Here is a 23,044-nt window from a genome sequence, read left to right on the forward strand (position 1 = left end):
CTGGTGTACATGACATTAAATATATAATTAAATTAATGAACATGAGTATATATTTACTATATATTACATATATACGAGTAATATACAGAATTGTTCAATTTTTAATAATGTATAATAGCAACAGATAGGTGTAAGCAGGATAAGGCTTAAATATAGCTGTGGACATTTTTATTTTATGTATTTAAAAAAACTACAACTACACAATATTCTTTTATGATATTTTTAGGTTATTTTGATATGTATAAACTATATTGTATGAATTATAATGTATATTTCATATTTCATGAAGAATGAACCAATAGAAATGCTCCGTAATGACTTATTTAAATAATAATAATAAAATATTTTTTACAATGATTTCCATTAAACATTTTACAATTAACTGTAATGTTGCTTTAGTTGCTTTACATGGTTTTGAGCTTTTATGGTTTATAATTTCTATATAATACAAATGTATACTCTCTCTCTCTCTTTCTCTCTCTCTCTCTCTCTCTCTCTCTCTATATATATATATATATATATATATATAGAATAAAGAATATCGTTAGAATAGTAATAATTATTTAAAAATATATAGCTTTACTATCTCTATTAATGTCTAATAACACATTAATAATCATATCTTCCAGTTTAAGTAATTTTTCCTGACAACATATAATAAAAGCTCTTACCCTGCTGTCTTTGGAGCGAGCCAGCTTTACCTGCATCCAACACCAGTGACTGTTTCCCTGCAGATCTCACACACACACAAACACACACACACTCTACTGCACTTTTTAATAGTCCAGGGCTGAAATGTATATTTGAGAAAGGTGTGTATGGTTGAACATTTATTAGGAGATCCCGGACTGGGTGTGTATGCGTGTGTTTTTGTAACCGGCAACTGTGCACTTCTCATCTGATTGTGATTCAGCCTTTCGGGTGTGTGCTGCTTCCGCCACAAACAAACAGGAGACGGAATCAGAGCAGGATGCCGAGAGGAGGAGGAGGAGGGGGGGGGTCCAAAAACTTTAACAGGAAATACAGGACATTCCCTTAAACATATGCAGCACCTGAGAACGGCCTGGACACTCCTACTCATAGCAGTGCTGTTCAGATTCTTACATCAGTATTTAATTACGACATCTAATAAACCATTCAAATCAGTCATTAGTCATTTATAGGTTATTTAATAAGGTATAAGGTGTTTCATGTAAGAGCAGTGTGTGTTGTGTTAAGCATCATCAGAATGGAATTCGATAATGTCATTTTGTATGAAATCATATATTATATATTATCAGTGACCACAGTGTCCAGTCTTCATCACCATCATTCAGTGAGGGCAGCGTCTGCATGTTGTATAGAACTGTATGGACTATATAACTGATATATTATCAGCAGTTCAGCTCCGCCCCTTAATGATTGTATGAAATATTTATATATTATATACAGAGTCAGTGATTCAGCTCTCACTCTCAACTCTAGCCTCTCTTTTCACTCTCATTCATGGAGCTACAATTCAAAGTGCAATGCATAACGCAAAGTAGTCATTGAATAATTAAAAGTGTATACTGGATCATTCATAGTGGATACTGAGTAATTCATAGTAGACACTGCATAGCAACACATAGTTAAAATAATACATAGTGGATACTGAATAATCCATAGTGGTTACTGAACAATTCATAGTGTATACTGAATAATTCGTAGTGGATACTGAATAATTCATAGTGTATTCTGGCTAATTAATAGTGAAAACTGAATAATTCATAGTAGACACTGCATAGTACATATTAGATACTGAATAACACATAGTACTTAGAATAATTCCTAGTGGATACTGGATAATTCATAGTGTATATTAAATAATACATCATAGTTACTAAATATTTCAAAAAAGATACTGAATAATGTATAGTGCATACTGCATAATACATATTACATACTAAACAATACATAGTAGATACTGAATAATACATAGTGGATACTGAATAATACATAGTAGATACTGAATAATTCATAGTAGATACTGAATAATACATAGTAGATACTGAATAATTCATAGTGGATACTAAATAATTCATAGTGGATACTGGATAATACATCATAGTTACTGAATAATTCAAAGACAATAATAAATAATGTATAGTGCATACAGCATAATACATAGTATTTATTGAATAATTCTTAGTATTTAGTGAATAATTAATAGTGGATACTGGATAATTCATAGTAGACATTGCATAATACTCAGTAGATACAGAATGGCACATAGTAGTAGTAGTTAGAATAATTCATAGTGGATGCTGGATTATTCATAGTAGTTACTGAATAATTCAAAGAAGATACTGAATAATGTATAGTGTATACTGCATAATACATATCACATACTGAATAATACATAGTGGACACTGAATAAAAACTGGCCAAAACATGGTCGTTACTAATTAATTTATAGCAGTTACTCAAAATTTAAAAGTAGTTATCTGAAAAATTCATAGTAGACACTGTATTATTATTATTATTATTATTATTATGTAGTTACATAATAATTCATAGTGGATACTTGATTCATTCTTTATAAATCTCAAGACTACATGACTACCCCTACATTAACTTGTATTAGGGTTCGTTCCAACAAGGATTTCTGTTGTTAAGGCTGCCTGTTCAATTTTAATGTCATTTAAGTCATAATGTGGTATATAAATTCATGATTATTGATAAAAGCCCTGTAAATATTTGGACAGGTTTATGTCAGTTGTCATGGAAAGCTGTTGTAGCTGTTGTCCTACAGTAAATTGTTGCCAAACTATACATGAAGTTGCAGTATCCTGTGCGATGTTTTGACAGTTGACTGTTGCTAATTCGAGGCTACAGTTGCAGAATGCTAACTGCATAGTCATTTCAGAGGTTAAACTTATTAATAATGTCCGGAATACGAAATAAATCTTTATTTAGGATAAGTGGCTTACATTCACCACAAAAGTGAAAGCACCTTCATCCTGTAGATCCGAGATTTATTACTGTCTAACAGCTGTAATATCCCACACAGCTCTACATAAAGCCACCGTAAAAAGTGTGTAGTGAAGTAAGCACTGTGTGATAAGGAATCCAGTTCTTTAATCAAAAACATCTTTAACCCTGAAAAACCCACAAACTAGTCAAAACCACAAATTATACAATTCATTGGAATTTATTTTTGAATGTTTGTAAATAGTAAATAATGGATACTGGGTCATTCATTGTAAACACTGTTTAATACATAGTATATACTGAACAATTCATATTAGATACTGGATAATTCATATTGGATACTGGATCATTCATAGTAGATACTGGATAATTCATAGTGGATACTGGATCATTCATAGTAGATACTGGATAATTCATAGTGAATACTGGATCATTCATAGTGGATACTGAATAATTCATATTGGATACTGGATAATTCATAGTGGATACTGGATCATTCATATTGGATACTGGATCATTCATAGTGGATACTGGATCATTCATAGTGGATACTGAATAATTCATAGTGAATACTGAATAATTCATATTGGATACTGGATCATTCATAGTGGATACTGGATCCTTCATAGTGGATACTGGATCATTCATAGTGGATATTGGATAATTCATAGTGAATACTGGATCATTCATAGTGGATATTGGATAATTCATAGTGAATACTGGATCATTCATAGTGGATACTGGATAATTCATAGTGAATACTGGATCATTCATAGTGGATACTGGATCATTCATAGTGGATACTGGATCATTCATAGTGGATATTGGATAATTCATAGTGAATACTGGATCATTCATAGTGGATATTGGATAATTCATAGTGAATACTGGATCATTCATAGTGGATACTGGATCATTCATAGTGGATACTGGATCATTCATAGTGGATACTGAATAATTCATAGTGGATACTGAATAATTCATATTGGATACTGGATCATTCATAGTGGATACTGGATCATTCTTAGTGGATACTGGATCATTCTTAGTGGATACTGGATCATTCATAGTGGAAACTGGATCATTCTTAGTGGATACTGGATAATTCATTGTGGATACTGTTTAATACATAGTAGACACTGTAAAATACATAGTAGTTACTGAACAATTCATAGTGGATACTGAAAAATGCATAGTGGATTTTAGATAATTAATTGTAAGCACTGCATAATACACAATAGTTACTGAATAATCCATAGTGAATATTGTTTAATACATAGTAGTTACTAATTAATTCCATCAGGATCAATAAAGTATCTATCTATCTATCTCTCTATCTAGTAGATACTGGATAATTAATAGTAACACTGCTTAATACGTAGTAGTTACTGAATAATACATAGTGGATACTGGGTAATTCATTGTAAACACTGCATAATATGTTTTACTTACTGAATAATTCACTACTACCACTGCCTCATGGACACCACGACAAAGAAACTCGCCACCATGTTTATAGTTACAAACGTTTGACTCTGAACTGCCATCTAGTGGAAGAATTGCTTAACATCCATGCTAACGTAAAGGAACACAGGGAAGTGTGTAGGCAGTGGCGATTACATGATCACATGAAACTGACGTCTTCATTTATGTACGTAAAGGGAGTATAACTGAGCCCTTAGAGTCCTTGGGCAAGACTCCTAACACCTCATTGGCTCACCTCTATATTACGAGTACTCTGTAAGTCACTCTGGCTAAGAGAGTATGTGATGGCTAAATGCATGTAAAAGTGTAACCGTGATGGGTTCATCGTTATAGATGCGTTACAGTAGTACAGCTTGTGAAATCACACACTTCTTTATAGCTGAAAAAGTATATCACAGCATTGTCCAGCACTGTCCAATGAAAAACATGTATCTCCAAAATGGTGACTTTTGGTGGCAGAAGAAGGCAAAATCATCCTTAAGTTTGAATGGAAGTCAATGTAAAATAAGACTTTGAATTATTAATTTGAATTATATCATTTATAATTCATTTGAATTATATAATTTAGAATTATTCAGCTGCAGGGTTCAAACATTGGAGAAAACTAAAAACAGACAAAAACCAAGGCGTTATATTGAAAATGTGTTAATACATGTGTAACAAGCTGTGTGATACAAGTGTAACAACATGTGTGTGTGTGTGTGTGTGTGTGTGTGTGTGTGTGTGTGTGTGTAACTGTATGAGTTTAAAATGAGGTTGATACAAATGTGTGTAAATAATAAATACATTTAAACTAACTTCACTACTGTGATGCAGCTAAATCAGTGAATACTTCACCATTAGGTACGTTATTATTACATAGTTTATTATTGTGTAATTACACTGTTATCACAGATGCATGTTGGTATTTGGTCGTATAATTCAGAATAATTCAGATTCTTACAGTGTTTCTTAAACAAAAATATGTTTTTATATTTAAGTTAGACTAATTGCGGGATGCTGCAGATGAGCTTTAATGTTAAACACCACCTGCCTAATATTGTGTTGGTCCCCCTTGTGCCACCAAAACAGCTCTGACCCATTGAATCGTAGACTCTACAATGCCTCTGAAGGTGTCCTGTGGTATCTGGCACCAACACTAATGTTAACAGTAGATCCTTTAAGTCAGGGCTGCTCAATCCTAGTCCTGGAGATCTACCACCCTGCAGAGTTTAGCTCCAGCCTGGATCTAACACACCTGATCCAGATAAAGAAGGCCTTCAGAACTCTTCAGGGTGGAAGATCTCCAGGACCAGGATTGAGCAGCTCTGCTTTAAGTCCTGTAAGTTGTGAGGGATGGCTCCCTATGAGCATCAATGAGGGCCTTGGGCACCAATGACCTAAGGTTGCCCTTCTTGGAGCACTTTTGGTAGGTACTGACCACTGCATACCAGGAATACCCCACAAGACCTGCCTGATGTTCTGAAGATTTTCTGATGACCCAGTCATTATCTAGAACCTCACAGTTTGGTTCTTGTCTAAGTGTCTCAGATTCTTACTCTTGTCCATTTTTCCTGCTTCACCTCCTTCATCACCTTCAAGAACCGACTGTTCACTCACTGACTAATATATGGTGACCTCTTGACAGGAGCCACTGGAACCAGATCATCAGTGTTCTTCATGTCACATGGCGGTGGTATTAATGCTAAGGCTGTATTGGTGTAACTCAGAGACAATTATCAGGTCCACATGTTAAGGAAGCATTTTTCTTTATTTAAAAAAGCAAAAGAATTGCCACTCTTGATTTTTTTTTTTTCCAGAATTTAAGGAACGTCTTTATTGTCTATTGGGATACATTGGTCTGAGATTGGTGGAAGGTAGCTAAGCAGGTTTCTTGGGGGGCTTTAATGCTGGATTCTGCGGATAGACTGGACCTGGTTGGTATGGGCCTGGGTGCTGTACTCGTTGTAGTTTCTGAACTCTCCTTGGCGTCTGTCTCTCTCCAGGATGTACTGGTATCCACGGTAACCGGGGAACTGATAGGCCACCCAGCTGCAGAGAGACGGAGAGAGAGAAATGTCAGTTTTGTCCATTTGTTCTTCCATTTGTCCATTATTTTATATAGAAGTATCAACTTCTTTAAACATATAAAAGTTTCTTCACACATCCAGCTATACGGACAAAAGTATTGGGACGCCAGATCAGACGTTGTTTTATCCTAAATCCTGCTTTTTTTTGGAGTAACTGTCTCTACTGTCCAAGGATTTTGAAGAAGCATTGCTGTGAGGATTTGATTGCAATCAGCAACAAGAGGATGTCAGATGATGATCACCACCCCACCTCATCATCCCCAACTTACCCAACTCATCAAGTACTGGATGGAGCTCCACCACCATCCATCATTCCAGAGAACACAGTTCTTCCACTGCGCCACAGCTCCTCAATGCTGGGAGGCTTTATACCCCTCTACTAGCCCACACCTGGCATTAGGCAGCAAGGAGCCAATAGCTCCAGAGAGTCCTATTCTATTGGCAGTACTTCTTCTCTACAGGGACTAGACAAGCTGTGTGTGTGCACTTACTGAATGCATTCATTAGAAGGGGTGTCCACAAACATTTGGACATATAGTTATTATATTTATCTTTTTCTATGGCATTGCTTAAACAGCCTTTGTAGCTCCTTCATTTTAGGTCAGGAGTGGCACTATTCATGTGTGTTACACAATGATAATAATTCATATTGATATGAAATGCATCAGCAGCATTAAGAACAGCGTCAGATCCCCATTTAACCAAACTTTCTAAAGTGTACAAAAGCTCCTGTTTAGCAGAGTAAGATAAGGGCTCCAGGCTATATGAGGAAGAGTCCAGGTCTTCTTCTGTGTCTTTGTTCAGCAGGTAAACAGACTTCAGTATTCAAACAGCATCTGCTGAGCTGACAGAGGCTCAAAGCCAGCAGGTGTGTGTTTGTGTATGTGTGTGTGTGAGGGGGGGAAGGAGGGGGCGTGACTTACGCTCCGGAGTTGACTTTCATTGAAGGCACCTCCTTGCTGCACCAGCCCATGCCCTGCAGGGAGGGGTAGTCATCACACATCTCGAACTTACGGCCCTGGAAGTCTTCACACTCGTACAGCGTTATCTTACTGTCACTGTGGTTCTGCAGGAGAGAGAGAGAGAGAGAGAGAGAGAGAGAAAGAGAGAGAGAGAGATGTAGTAAAGTGTGTGTGTACATGTAGTGTGTAAAGTGTGTGTATATGGTTTATATGAAGTGCGTATTGTGTGTATATAGTGTATATGAACTCTGTCTAGTGTGTTTATGTGAGCATGTAATGTGTATGGCGAGTATGTATGTAGTACATATGTAGTGTATATGTAGTATGTATGCAGTGTATATGAAGTGTGTATAGTGTGTATATAGTGTGCATGCAGTGTACATGGTGTGTATAAGTATACATGGTGTGTATGTAGTGTGGTGTGTATGTACCATATATAGTCTATATGTGCAGCGAATAGTGTGTATGTAGAGTAAATGTAGTGTGTATATAGTGCGTATGTAGTGTGTATGTATTTTGGTGTGTATAAGTAGTGTGTATATAGTGTATATGTGCAGTGTATATATGTATACATATATATGTAGTGTATATGTAGTGTGTGTGTAGTGTATATGTAGTGTATGCAGTGTGGTGTGTATATGTAGTGTGTATGTAGTGTATATTTAGTGTGTGTAGTGTATATGTAGTGTGTATGTAGTGTATATGTAGTTAATATGTAGTGTTTGTAGTGTAGTTAAGTAGTGTGTAAATAGTGTATATGTGCAGTGTATAATTTGCATGTATATGTAGTGTATGCAGTGGGGTGTGTATATGTAGTGTGTATGTAGTGTATATGTAGTGTATATTTAGTGTATATTTAGTGTATGTAGTGTATATGTAGTGTGTATGTTGTGTATATGTAGTGTATATTTAGTGTATGCAGTGTGGTGTGTATATGTAATGTATATGTAGTGTGTATGTAGTCTATATGTAGTGTGGTGTGTATAAGTAGTGTGTATATAGTGTGTGTGTAGTCAATATGTTGCTTTTGTCGTGTATATGGTGTGTATGTAGTGTATATGTAGTGTGTATGTAGTCTATATGTAGTGTGGTGTGTATAAGTAGTGTGTATATAGTGTGTGTGTGTAGTCAATATGTCGCTTTTGTTGTGTGTATAGTGTGTATGTAGTGTATGGAGTGTATAGAGTGTATATGCAGTATGTATGCAGTTTCTATGTAGTATATATGTAGTGTGTATGTAGTGCACATGTATAGGCAGTGTGTATGCAGTCAGTGTATATGTAGAGTGTATAGTGTATCTGCAGTGTATATGCAGTGTGTGGTGTTGGTGGTCTTACAGCACACTTGATGGGCCTGAAGGACAGTAGGTGCTCTGTCCTGTAGCTGCTGTTTCCGCTCCAGGCCTGATAGCAGGGATAATCTCCCTTCTCCAAAACAAACTGCTGACCCTGGAACTCAGGGTACTCGTAACCAACCCATCTGATCCAGAGAGAGAGAGAGAGAGAGAGAGAGAGAGAGAGAGAGAGGGAGAGAGAGATTTACTCAATACAATACAATATAAGACATGTTAATTACTGGTGTGTATGTAGTGTGTATATAGTATATGTATATGTAGGATATATAGATATACATATATTAATTTAGTATAATGTTTTGTGGAACAGAGAGAAAGATAGAAGTGTGTGTGTGTGTGTGTGTGTGTGTGTGTGTGTGTGTGTGTGTGTGTGTGATACTGAGCACAAAGCCCTGTGTCCTTATATGGCTTTAGTGAAGGCTTTGCTGATCAGCACACAAATGAAAGGCAAACATCACATGGTGTGAGGCGGCTGAATGGAGCTGCACTGTTCCATTATCAGCTTATCAGCTACTCTGTGTATGTGTGTGTGTGTGTGTGTGTGTGTGCTGTAGTTAGCAGCTGCTGGCCTCTGACACACACTATCTCTGCCTTCGGTCTCATTAGCACTCACTATACACAGCAGGGTTTTCTAATTAGGACTGCTAATCAGATCCGGCCTCGGTTGTGTTCTTCAGACCGAGAGGCTACAGCCCTATCGCTGCTAGAAACCCAGCAGAAAGACCTGCTTGGAAATTTCAGTTCCAAAACCAACACACACTCAAGTGATCACACTGTGCCATACACACCGTTCCCTGCTTTGGAACTGAAGGCTAATGTAGGCCAGTACTTAACATCTTCCATATGCAAATAGACATATAGTCACATTACATAGCATCACTGTTCTCGGGCTTCAAACCCAAACACAGTTGCACATCTGGCCCAATTATGATGCAGAGCAACCCAATATTTTGTCCATTTCTGTCACATATTTTAATATTTCTGGAATATTTACAAAAATATCTATATTTTTAAATGAAAAGACGATCAAGACAGACATCCTTTTCTATTTACATCTCATTAAAGTCATAGGTTTAGTCATCTTAAGCCTCATTAAGGAGTATCCACTATGAATGATCCAGTATCGCTTTGACTGACACTATGATGTAGTGCAGGTAGATCAGAGTGAAGGCCTTTAGGTCAGAGGGAAGGTCACTTACGGGCCGTTCTCCACCTTGATGGAGCGGATCTTTCTGAATTCTCTGTCCAGAATGTTCTGGCACTCCATGGTAAACTCGCAGCTTTTACCCTGGAAGTATTCCTCCTCGAAGACAGTGATCCTCCACTGGCACTGTCCCCTCTGCTCCATCTGCTGCTGCGGGTTCATGGCTGCCGTCCTTTTTTGAGATTTCTCTACCAGGACAGATCGAGAAGAACGAGAAGCACCACATAAGCTATCTCAGAGAACTCGCCATCTTACTAAAGACAGACAGACAGACAGACAGACAGACAGAAAAACAGACATATATACAGACAGACAGATAGACAGACAGACAAAGATAGATAGATAGATAGATAGATAGATAGATAGATAGATAGATAGATAGACAGATAGACAGAAAAACAGACATATATACAGACAGACAGATAGACAGACAGACAAAGATAGATAGATAGATAGATAGATAGATAGATAGATAGATAGATAGACAGACAGACAGATAGATAGATAGACAGACAGACAAAGATAGATAGATAGATAGATAGATAGATAGATAGATAGATAGACAGACAGACAGATAGATAGATAGACAGACAGACAAAGATAGATAGATAGATAGATAGATAGATAGATAGATAGATAGATAGACCAGCAGGCAGACAGACAGACAGAAAAACAGACATATATACAGACAGACAGATAGACAGACAGACAAAGATAGATAGATAGATAGATAGATAGACCAGCAGACAGACAGACAGAACAACTGACATATATACAGACAGACAGACAGATAGACAGACAGACAGACAAAGATAGATAGATAGACAGACAGATAGACAAACAGACAGACAGACAGACAGATGCTCAGACAGAACCTCAGAGCGTCCACATGTGTTGCATGTAAACAACAACCAGGCCGGAGAACAGGACAGCACTGCCAGTGCAGAGGAAGCCTCTGTGTTTCGGATGGAGGTGTGAATACTCACGCACTGATGTGGGACAGATCCTGTATAATGAATGCAGCGGCCCAGCCGTAGCCCAGCTGTTTTTATAGCAGGCATGCCCTCGCGCTCAGTGCAGGACGAGGCACGAGGGTGCACACTCAGCAGCCGCTCACAGAAAGACTGCATTAGCCGTGTCCATTGTGGGGCTGGGAGCGGCCCTTTGTCCAGCACTCAGACCCACTGACTCATCAAAAACACAGCCATAATGCCACCAAACCCACTATACCCTCTGATTGGACGGAGCAGAGAATAGCAGAACTGTGGGAGATTAGGCTGGGAGGTCGGGGAGAACGGTAGCAATGTCCCAATTGAGCATTTCTGCTGCTGATTATGATCCATGTTGTTTAATATTGATTAATGTTTAATATTGACATTTATTAATACCTTGTTGACCTCATTGACCTGATCTTGTCATACAGCGTCACATCACGTCATATCTTATAAAAGACAATCCTTTTATTTTTCATCATGTGATGACTTCCAGAACATCTTCCATGGTTGGTGCAGCATGGTAGGTAACAACACCACGTTTCCTGTGGTGGACTAGGGTTACATTCCCAGGCAGGACAGGACCACCACTCTACACCATATAGAGGCCTTGAGTAAGACTCCCAACTCTACGTTCTCATGCTACATGATTCACATCTAAGAGCTCTGGATAAGGTGAGGTATCAGAAAGATGCTGTAATTGTAAATATTCTAGATTTTGATGACATCAGCGTGCACCAGCAGGCAGGTCAAAATAATATTACCCAATAATATCAGGTTTTACCTCCCCGTCTCATCACCACATCTACTATGGAGTGAAAATGCTCAGCTAGCTCAGACAATGGCTCCTACAGTCTACGTAGGATATTATCCCTGTTGTGCTAAAAGCTTGTATGTCAGGTTTGGAGAGTGTTGCTAAACTTCCTTTTGCAGTATTTTTCACATTCTGGTCTTAACACAATTTAGTAACCATTAGATTGTCAAATGGTACACTATATGGACAAAAGTATTGGGACACACCTCATAACCACTAAATTCAGGTGTCTGATTCAGTCCCATTCAGTCACAGGTGTATAAACTCAAGCCCCTAGCCCTGCAGTCTGCCTTTCTTCCACACATCAGTGAAAGAACGGGAGGTTCTGAAGAGCTCACTGAGCTCCAGCGTGGTTCTGGATGTAATAGGAGACACCGCAGCACCAACAACAACAAGTCAGCTGGTGAAATCTCCTCCCTCCTAGATCTTCCTCCATCAGCTGTGAGTGGTGTTATTATTGAACAGTGGAAGAGTTTAGGAGGAACAGCTCACAGAGAGCAGCTCAGCCACCGAGTGTCTGTCAGACCACGTAAAGTTACAGAGCGGGGTCAGGGCCGAGTGCTGAGCTCAGAGCAGAGTGCAGAAAAGCCTCCAACTGACTCAGTAACTGCAGCACAGCTCCAGACCTGCTGCTGCTGGAAGAGCTTAGAGCAAAGGGGGACCGGGTCCATATTAATGTATAAAAGCATTAAAAAAGGCATGCAAAAAACTTTTCTATGTGCAGGTGTCCCAATACTTTTGTCTATGTAGTGTATTTCCAGTTTTTTACTGAAGCTCTTACAACTCAGACTTTAACTAATGTGTTATTAAGTCTTACAGATGGCACTGAAGCTTTATTTAGCGAATTCTTCAAATTGTTGATGTTGTTGTTGTTGTTGTTGTTGTTTATTAACCACCATCATTACTATTCCCAGCTGGCCACCCGCATCAATAGACGTTGTTATACGTTTGAATGTAGGTTATGAAATTCATCAATTTGACAAAGAACAGTGACGACAGCTGAGATTGATATTTAATTGGTTTCAAACTCTGCTATCAGGTAAACAAAATCCAGAGGCTCTGAGTGGTCCAGCAGACTACGTCCACTATGACCTGAGTTCAAATCCCAGGTCCTGCTGCCTGCAGCCGGAGCCTGAGAGAGCACAACTGGCCAAGTACCATTTATATTTTAGTCCTTTATAAGTGGTTTTGACCAGAGGAGGATGTGTCCAAGGTTTCCTCACAAGGTTCTTCCTCCAGCTTTGAGGGACCAATATTTAGTTGCGGGGTATGGTGACCAAAACCCAACGTCAGCTACATTTTAAACAGGATCTTAGACTTTTCTAATGTCTTCCTCACAAGGTTTCTTCCTCCAGCTTTGGGGGACTTTTCCCTGCCACTGTTGCTTTCGGTTTGCCCACTTGGGGTCAGATGTTTGATTGAATTTGTTACTTTTTGACGTATATTTCTGGATTTCCTGATTGTCTTATTTTCTGATTATACAGCTTTGTGACGATATCAGGTTGGGTTAGTACTACTAACACTGCTGCTCAGCGTGTCTAAGACCATGATTATCATGATCTGTGATGATTATATCAGTACAGATATATTAAGGTATATGAAGGTGCCTTTTCACCAGTTCTTAGTCTCTTTGTTAGTGGTTTTGATCAGAGGAGGATGCTCCCCGTCCCCTTTGTGAGTCTTGGATTGGCCCAAGGTTCCTTCCTTCAGCTTTGAGAAGTGTCTGGAGCATTACATGTGATGGGGAGAGTACTAACGAGTGGGTTGGGTAATTGGCTATTTAAAATTGGGGAGAAAAAAATCCTCCAATCCTGACATGCCCACGTCCAACATTAATGTGAAATACCAACATTTAGTTGTGGGGTATAGTGATCAAAACCCAACGACAGCTACATTTTCAGGGACTTCAGGGACTTCTTTCTGCTATTGTTGCCTTTGGCTTGCTCACGTATGTCTGGATTTCCTGATACCGGGTATTTCCGGATACAACTGCTTTTCGACCACCAATCAGGCTGCGTTATTCCTACTATGGCTACTGTTTGACTATGATTATATCAGTACACCCGAGCAGAACAGCAGAATTATGTGGTGTTAAGGTGCCTTTTCACCAGTTATTAGTCAATTATAAGAGGTTTTGACCAGATGGCAGCCACTTGTGAGTCTTGGTTCCCTCCAAGGTTTCCTCCTCCAGCTCTGAGGGAGTTTTTCCTGCCACTGTCGTCTTTGGCTTGCTCACCGGGTTGGTTTTATGTTTTATGGGTTTATGTGGATCTTTTGTCTTATTACTGGATTTCTGTAAAGCTGCTTTGTGACAACATCAGTCATATAAAGCGCTGTATAAATAAAGTTGACTTAACCTTAATCTAAATGGGATCAAAACAGAGATTGTGGATTTTTTATTGTATTTTATGGCTTATTTTTATACCGGGGGGGAAGTGGCATCTCCTTGTGCCCACTTTCAAATCAAGTCCTGGTAATCGATCATCATTCTTTTATTGGTTCTGACCAATCAGTCTTTCACATCAGATCAGAGCATTGTCAGTAACAGATGATCAGGATTCGTTCTCAGAAGCTTTGAGATCAACTTTTGAATCTGTAGATGAACAGAAGCCTTATCCAGGACATGGACCAGCTTTGCTTCTGGAAACTAGGTTATTTTGGGTGGGTCTGTTTTCTCACTTAAACGAAGTAAGGCCTCATTTGACTACGCTGACTGTCCCTTTGTCTATCTCTTTCTGCTGAGTGCTTTTGTGCAATGGTTAAAAAGTATTTGTCTTCTTTTTCTGCCCAGAGGCCATGGTTCCTATTGTAGAGCTACAGTGTCAGCAATGTCGTTCTCCTATGAATGAGTGGCTCAGTAATAATGAGCATACAGCCAACGTTTGGAGAAGTTTGGAGAGCTGTTCTGTGGTGAATGTTAATATTCATATACCAGGTTCTTGTCTTGATTCACTCTAACTTTATATCACATATATCACGTCTATGTAGGGCATGTGGGCCTTTCGGAAAGATCTACCTGTTGTGAGACCTGTTTCTGTGGCTGTCTGAGGCGCCATCTGGTGGCCATATCATTTATTACCAGAGCAATGTGATACAAATTTTAATGGCCACTTTATCAGAGATCCCTTTCTTATAGCTCCACCTTGCTGGAATACGGTTAGAGACTATAGCCCATCTGTTGAGACACAGTTTGTGTGCTAGCAGACAAACTGTCAATATAGCAGCCAAACAGATATAGTGTATAGTGTATAGTATAATATAGATCAAAATCTATATAACAAATGTAGCATTTAGTATATAGTATGCTATAGTCCAAAATCTATAGTATATAGCGTATTGTGTTGTATATACAAAAATCTATATAACATATATACTATAGAGTGCATAGTATACTATCATCCAAAATTCTATATAACATATAAAGTATAGATTGTATAGTTTAGTCCAAAATATATCAAACATGTACAGTATATAGTGCAAGGTATACTATAAACCAAAATCTATATAGCATATATAGTATTGTGTATAGTGTTGTATATACAAAAATTTATACAAACAAATATGGTATATAATGTATAGTATAGTATATACAAAATCTATATAACATATATAGTATAGTTAAAAATCTATGTAGCACATATAGTAAATTGTGTGTAGTGCAAAATAGATAAAAACATATATAGCATATAGTGTATAGTATTTAGGGTATAGTATATAGGGTATAGCTAGGTGTCCTAAGACAGGAGGCCGTTGGCTGAGTAAGAACTGTGGTTGAATTCAGACAGTTTCATTATAATATCCCCCCTCCTCCACAAAACCCGTCACCTCTCAGACATCCTCTAGACCTTCATCAGTGGTCAAATTCTGACCATGGAACCACTCTTGGCTGGATGGTCAAGCTAGCAAACAGACTCCTAGCAAACAACCAAGCAAAAAGCCCAGACACACTAGTACAGCATCTACACTCACCATTAACACTACAATTGTATTCATATTTGCATTCTGTCATTTAACAGATGTTCTTGTCCGGAGGGGTGTACGGAGGTGTTCCACAGTTCCTAGTGTGAATAGGCTACAGTCCAAAGGTACCTTTGACTTTGGACAAACAATAAACTCTAACGGCTCATCTGTGCCTGCAGACACAACACTTTCAATCACAACTGGAAGCTTAAATAATAAAAAATAAATAAAAATTAATAAAAAATAAATTCTGAATTAATGCTGAATAAGAGCTAAATGTCTCGCTCTTTGCTAGGCTTGCACATGCTCTTTCATAGAGAGTTCCCCTGGTGGCCACTCAGAGGACGGCACAATGTAATAGACACACAAACACACACAAGAAGGCAGCAGCAGAAACAAAAATAATAAATAATACTATTACCATACGCCATAACATAACAACAGCACACAGTATACGTATATAGTATAGTACAATATAGCGTCATACTTATATATACCTATACTATACAATTGATTTTTAATATGTATGGTGTACAGTGTATAGTGTAGTATAGTCCAAAATCTATAAAACATGTAGAGTATAGAATGTATAGTATTGTATGTACACAAATCTATATAACATATATAGTATATAGTATAGTATGAAAGAAATCCATATAACATGTATAGTATTCCGTATATTTTATAGTATAGTCCAAATTCTATGTACCATATATAGTATACAGTGTATAGTATAGTCAGAAATCCACATACACACACACACACACACACACACACATATATATATATATATATATATATATATATATATATATATATAGTGTATAGTATAATATAGATCAAAATCTATATAACAAATGTAGCATTTAGTATATAGTATGCTATAGTCCAAAATCTATGTAAAATCTATAGTATATAGCGTATTGTGTTGTATATACAGAAATCTATATAACATATATACTATATAGTGCATAGTATACTATCATCCAAAATCTATATAACACATATAGTGTAGAATGTATAGTTTAGTCCAAAATATATCAAACATGTATAGTATATAGTGTATGGTATGCTATAAACCAAAATCTATATACCATATATAGTATCGAGTGTATAGTGTTGTATATACAAAAATCTATATAACATATATAGTATACAGTGTATAGTATAGTAAAAAATCCATATAGCACATATGGTGTATTGTGTGTAGTACAATATAGATAAAAACATATGTAGCATATAGTGTATAGTACATAGGGAATAGTATATAGTGTATAGTATACAGGGTATAGCTAGGTGTCCTAGGACAGGAGGCCGTTGGCTGAGTGAGAGCTGTTGTTAAATTCAGACAGTTTCATTATAATATCCCCCCTCCTCCACAAAACCCGTCACCTCCAGCCTCACCCACACACCGTTGAAGTGTGTTTGTTTGCTCTGTGTGTGCAGATCTGTTTGCCTAAAGGCAGGTGTGTGTGTCAGTGTGTGTGGGGGGGAGGAGGCCCAGCTGTGTTCAGTGTGTCTGATCTGATCTCTGCTCATTTCCATGCTAAATTACAGCTCATTTCCATCCCCCATCAAACCGTCACCTTCAGTCCAGTCCTCTGTGTGGAAAAGGCTCAGAGTGTGAGTTCATATTCTGATGATTAGGAGTGTGTGAGAGTGTGTGTGAGTGAGTTTGGAGGCAGGGAAAGGTGCTGTAAGACTGTGAGGCCTTATAAATGATGATCAATGCCTATTAATAAAGACAGAGAGGTGTGTAGAGGGGGGTGTTACTCCTGCAGGGAAATCATGATAGCAGCTCAAAATGCAGCTCAAAAAGCTGCAGAGAAACTTCTAGTCCATCCAGCACGGGGTTCTTCTCCGTTTGGATCTTCTCTTCTGGTGTAAAATAAATAAAGCACTGGAGCTCCAGAGTGAGAGGAGTGATCTGCAGTAAAGCAGTCCAGCAGCTGAACCAGCCATCAACCATCAACCAAACCCAGAGAAGAAGAGAATCAGGAGATACGCTATAATGTCTAAAAGTTTGTGGACACCCCTTCTAATTAATACATTCAGCTACTTTAAGTTGCACCCATTGCTGACACAGATGTGCAAATGCACATATATACACACACAGCCTGTCTAGTTCCTGTAGAGAAGTACTGCCAATAGAATAGGACTCTGTGGAGCAGATAAACCATAAACCTATTGGCACCATGCTGCCTAATGCCTAGTGAATGTAATCCTAAGTGGTCTTAAAAAGTATTTTTGTTTCTGTTTCTGTTTTCTGGTGGTTGTTTGAGAATTTCATGAGGAACGGACCAATGGAAATGTCCCATATTGAGTAGAACCTCATTACATTAGCCCTAACACTACAGCTCAAAGGTGCAGACACCTGTTCAAATAATGTGGAACTGCTTCCTTCATTATTTGATCATAAAGGTTTGTTGACGGACACATGGAACTCTAAAGTGATCAAACAATGTTAAATCAATCTGCCGTACTGTAGATTCTTCTCAGTCTGCCTTCCTGGGAGATGATGAATTAGCTTAACACTCTCCCAGTGTTCTCTTAAACCTTTTAATCTATTAAAAAGATGAGTCACCTTGCATGTTTAAGGTAGTTGTAACTTCAGGCTCTTGCAGGTGGTGCTGCTCTAGGATAATAGGGCTATAATACCTGTGGGGTGTGCAACAGGATTCATAGATTGAGAAGAGGAGGGACAGTGCAGTAGGGGTCTCGTCGGATGTGTGGAGAAATAATCGCAAAGCAAGAACAGGTAATGATTGGCTAAAAGGAGGGATTTTCAGCATTTGGGCGTGGCTAAAGACCACAATGTGAAGGAAGGAGCTGAATCTGCAGGTGGATGGAAGCAGACGGTCATACAGGTCTACCAGCAGTGGCAGAAATCCCAGTTTACAGGGATTCTCATTAGAATTGTGACTGAAAGATGAAACTGACAGGAAGTGCCGTGCAGTTCTCTGCAGAGTGTCCTTTCAGGAATTGGTGGTGAAGGACCTGCGCTGACATCAAGAAGAAATTGGAAGTGAAGCCGATTCCATCCACAAGCTGTAAAAACACGTCGGCGGTCCCTGTTCTACCGATTTTACCTCACTGTCCCCTCTGTGTAGTATGCTAATTTTGGATCCTGTTATTAAATGAATTTATTTTAAAAAGCTGCACAAACATTTTCAGGTTTAATTTTAAAAGATTTATTTAAAGTAAAAACGATCAGTGATGTTTAAAGTCTTGTTTAACTGCAGGACTACGCTTCTGACTACACTTCATCTCAGTGTCAGGTCCTGCGTTGCCAGATTTGGGCGGCCTAGCCGTTTATGGTTCAGCGGCTGGTTCCCCAGTTCTCTTCCCCCCTTTTGAGTAGTCTCAGCACGGTTCTTGTGTGTCCTTAGTTCCCCCTTGTTTCCCCAGGCACTGCCTGTAGGTTTTGTTAGTATTCCCCCTGTTTTCCCTGCCCTGCTCACCCAGCTCAGCTCCCAGAGCCCCCCTGGTCTCAGGTGTGCTTTGTGTTCGCCCTCTAGTTTGTCCTGTTTACGTTGTTTTCCCATTTACCTCTGTTAGCTGCTGCTTTGTTTGCTTTGGTTTGCTCTTTGTATGTGTGTTTCTTGTATTATTAAAGTATTTGCATTGGACCCATCTCTGCGAGTGTTCATCCATCTGTGTCTGACCTGACCTGAGGACCTGACCTTTCACTCCCGTTTTCATCTTGTTTGACCTGACGGTTTAGTTTTATTGTTGTTTTTATTCCTGTTTTGCTTTTTATTGTTATGATCTGGTGTGGACCTAAGGAGGATGGGTTCCCCTTTTGAGTCTTGGGTCCTCTCAAGGTTTCTTCCTCTTGACCCAAGGGAGTTTTTTCTTGCCACTGTCGCCACTAGCTGCTCAAAAGAGGCTCGGAGTCGGATCTCTGTAGAGCCACTTTGTGACAACATTCGTTGTGAAAAACCAAAAGAAATAAAATTGAATTGAAAATGTGTTTATGAAATTCAAACAAGACCATAAAGATTGTTTTAAGTTTATTTACATGGATATCAATGAGTTTAATAGGAGAACGTGGAGATCAACTGGAGATCAACTGGATCAGCAGCAATTTGTGATACAAATATCTGCAGAACAATGTCTTTTTAACACAAATGATCTAGTTGTACATTTAATTATACATCGCCTGATCATGAACAAGCTATATTGATAATGTTTGTTAACGTTTATTAAATACTTTTTCTTGTTGACGTGCCCTTGTGCTCACCTTACAATGGTATGATGTTTTTAAAATTTAGAGCAATCTTATCCTATTGATTATCAATAGCACTATGTCATTTATTGTAAGTGTCTAATCTGTTAAACTCGAAACATTGGGCAGGAAAATATCATATATATATATATATATATATATATATATATATATATATATATATATATATATATATATATATATATATACATTTCAGTCAGTTTCCAATAGAGTATTCCAGAACACAATAAATATAAAAACCCTGCCACAAGTTATTGTTCTTCTACAGATCTTTGTTTTATTTCTCCAAATGTAGGTTAACTGTTCATTTAAAGACAATTCATACTAAAGTATCTTGTTAACACATCTCATAAAGACATTTGCTCAGTCACAATATATTATAACAGCATAAACAACACAGCTCTTTCAGAAAAAACAAGGTGTTCTCTTAAGAACTCTATAAAATAGCCTGTGCTGGAACGCAACCAAAACAGCTAAACCTCAGCTTAGTTGCCAGTTTGACTGTGATTACTTAAAACTACACAGCTAACCACAGCAACTATCTCTTAGCCCATACAAACAAACAAACTGCTAATGCTTCACTTAGTTACTACTAAAAGTCCTTTGTTTCTAACTTAATAGACATCTCAAAGGCACCCAAGGCATCATGGGAAACACCCCTATGTCCCAATACTTTAAAATTTTAAAAAACGTTCTTACTTTAGATACAGTAATACAATGTACCTCAAGGTGATATATCAGTGAACACAAGTAATTTTGTGAGACATAACAGAAAATGTAATTTTTTTATTATCATTGTACAGTTAGTTTTTTTTATCATTAGTTACATTTTACAGTTAGTTTTTGTTAAACTGACCTTTTGTTAAACTAAAAGCTGTTAAAACAGATAATTAATGTATTCTACTCATGCATCATTTCCTTCTAAAAACACATAACATGTTACAAAAACAGTGTTTTTTATATCATTTCCATATTCTAATATGAAAAATATTGTAAATCTTTTGGGGGAAAACTTAAGTGCAGAGTATCTGGTAGCTTTTCATTGCATGAAAATGTCATGATGAATAGATTAAAAAGAAATGCTCCACAATGATTTTACATAAAATCTGTTTACACTGAATTCCATGGAAAGTTAAGAAAGTAATTTCATTTATGAAGCTGCTGAATGGTAAGAGTGTGTACTGCTGCATGAAGGAGAGGTGTGTTTGGAGTTGATCGGCACTTTCTTATCATTTTAAGATATTTACTATTACTATTTACCTTTGTTCTAAAACAGTAAATAATGAAGATCTCTTCTGTCCAAGCGTTTGATGGCCACTGCGGTTAATAATGATTCAACTCCAGCAGGTTTATGAGTTTAGTGTGTGCCTGCAGCCTTCGACCTTCCCCCTGTTGAGTCCGACTGTGCCACACAGCCTCAGTAACAGTCTCTATTTCACTTGCAAATAAATGATTTGCATATCAGGACGACTGAAGCTTCTGCAGCACCTCGTGGCTGAGCTGGGTTACGGCTCTGTCACTGTAATGTTAGCTGCAGCTCGCAAATAAGCCCCACATTTCAGTTCAGTCCGTTTACACACGTCTCCTGTTCCATAAGCAAGAGCAGTATACTGGAAATCCAATCATGAATATCCTAAACTATACACTCTATATTATATATTATAGATGTTGGAATATACTATAGTATATATTAGATATTGACGTCTATTAGATGTCTAATCCCAGGCGTGGGTTAGAGGGGTATAAAGACCCCCAGCATTGAGGAGCTGTGGAGCAGTGGAGGAACTGTGTTCTCTGGGATGATGGTGGTGGAGCTCCATCCAGTACTTCTGGGATGAGTTGGGGAAGTTGGGGATGATGAGGTGGGGTCGTGATCATCATCCAACATTTTGACATCACTAACGCTCTTGTTGCTGAATCCAATCAAATCCTGAATAATCAGGTGTCCCAATACATGATAAATGCACACACACACACACACACACACACACACACATATATATATATATATATATATATATATATATATATATATATGCTCACTGCTGCCACATTATTTTAAAATATAGTTTAGGTTTATGTTTTTACTTCTTTGTTTGTATATTTATGTATAATTGTCTATCAATATAAAAGTCTTATTATGACTTATATTTTTAATATGACATATTTTTACCATTTGTAATCATTTGCTTAAATTAGATTTTCATTAAATCTAATTGATCTTATTTATTTTTCATCTTACTCGTCTTATTATATTCTATTTTCAATCTATATTCTATTCAATAGCTCATAATTGTAAATAAGGAGTCATTCTCATTTAAATAAAGAATATCTATCTCTATTATATATATATATATATATATATATATATATATATATATATATATATTTTTTTTTATTCTTTGTTTAAATGAGAATGACTCCTTATTTACAATTATGAGCTATTAAATAGAATATAGATTGAAAATAGAATATAATAAGACGAGTAAGATGAAAAATAAATAAGAGCTACTATAATCTAATTTAAGCAAACACTTAAAATAAAATCTCTCTCTCTCTCTCCATATATATATATATATATATATATATATTTTTTTTTTACAGAGACAGTCCTCATGCGTCTTGCTCCTGGTCAGCAGAGGGTTCTAATGCTCCTCTGTGTTTGTGTGTCTGGAAAAACAGCAGCAGAGATCAGCTTTCTTACTGCCGTGCGTTGGGCCAGCTGATGTAATGGTCAGGTGTGAAAGGTCCATTTGTGTGATTTGACATTCGCCTGGTCAGTCTGAATAATCAGCACACTCTAAATGACCTGGCCCGCTTGTTTTCCTCAGGTCACCATGGAAACTAATCCTCCTAAGGACAAATTTGAACCGGTTTGGAACACCTCGTGCAGGTGGCATCTGCTCCGTGAATGGCCTTTATGCATGTTTGCGTGTCTGTGTGTGTGTGTGTGTGTGTGTGTGTGTGTGTGTGTGTGTGTGTGTGTGAGATCACATCTGCCAG

The 23,044-nt window shown here is 37.7% G+C and overlaps 1 protein-coding gene across 1 annotated transcript; it reads right to left on the reverse strand.

Moving 5' to 3' along the window:
• Positions 1–6,269: 6,269 nt before the first annotated feature.
• cryba2b (crystallin, beta A2b) lies at positions 6,270–11,132 on the reverse strand. The gene is made up of 5 exons (XM_072684979.1): positions 11,013–11,132; positions 10,022–10,214; positions 8,806–8,947; positions 7,430–7,572; positions 6,270–6,468 (listed from the first exon to the last, which is right to left on the reverse strand). Exons 2-5 carry the CDS (start codon positions 10,186–10,188, stop codon positions 6,321–6,323), a joined length of 600 nt encoding a protein of 199 aa, XP_072541080.1. The 5' UTR covers positions 10,189–10,214; positions 11,013–11,132; the 3' UTR covers positions 6,270–6,320.
• Between the last annotated feature and the right edge of the window lie 11,912 nt (positions 11,133–23,044).

The sequence above is a fragment of the Salminus brasiliensis genome, chromosome 8, assembly GCF_030463535.1.
Source record: "Salminus brasiliensis chromosome 8, fSalBra1.hap2, whole genome shotgun sequence".
NCBI lineage: Eukaryota > Metazoa > Chordata > Actinopteri > Characiformes > Bryconidae > Salminus > Salminus brasiliensis.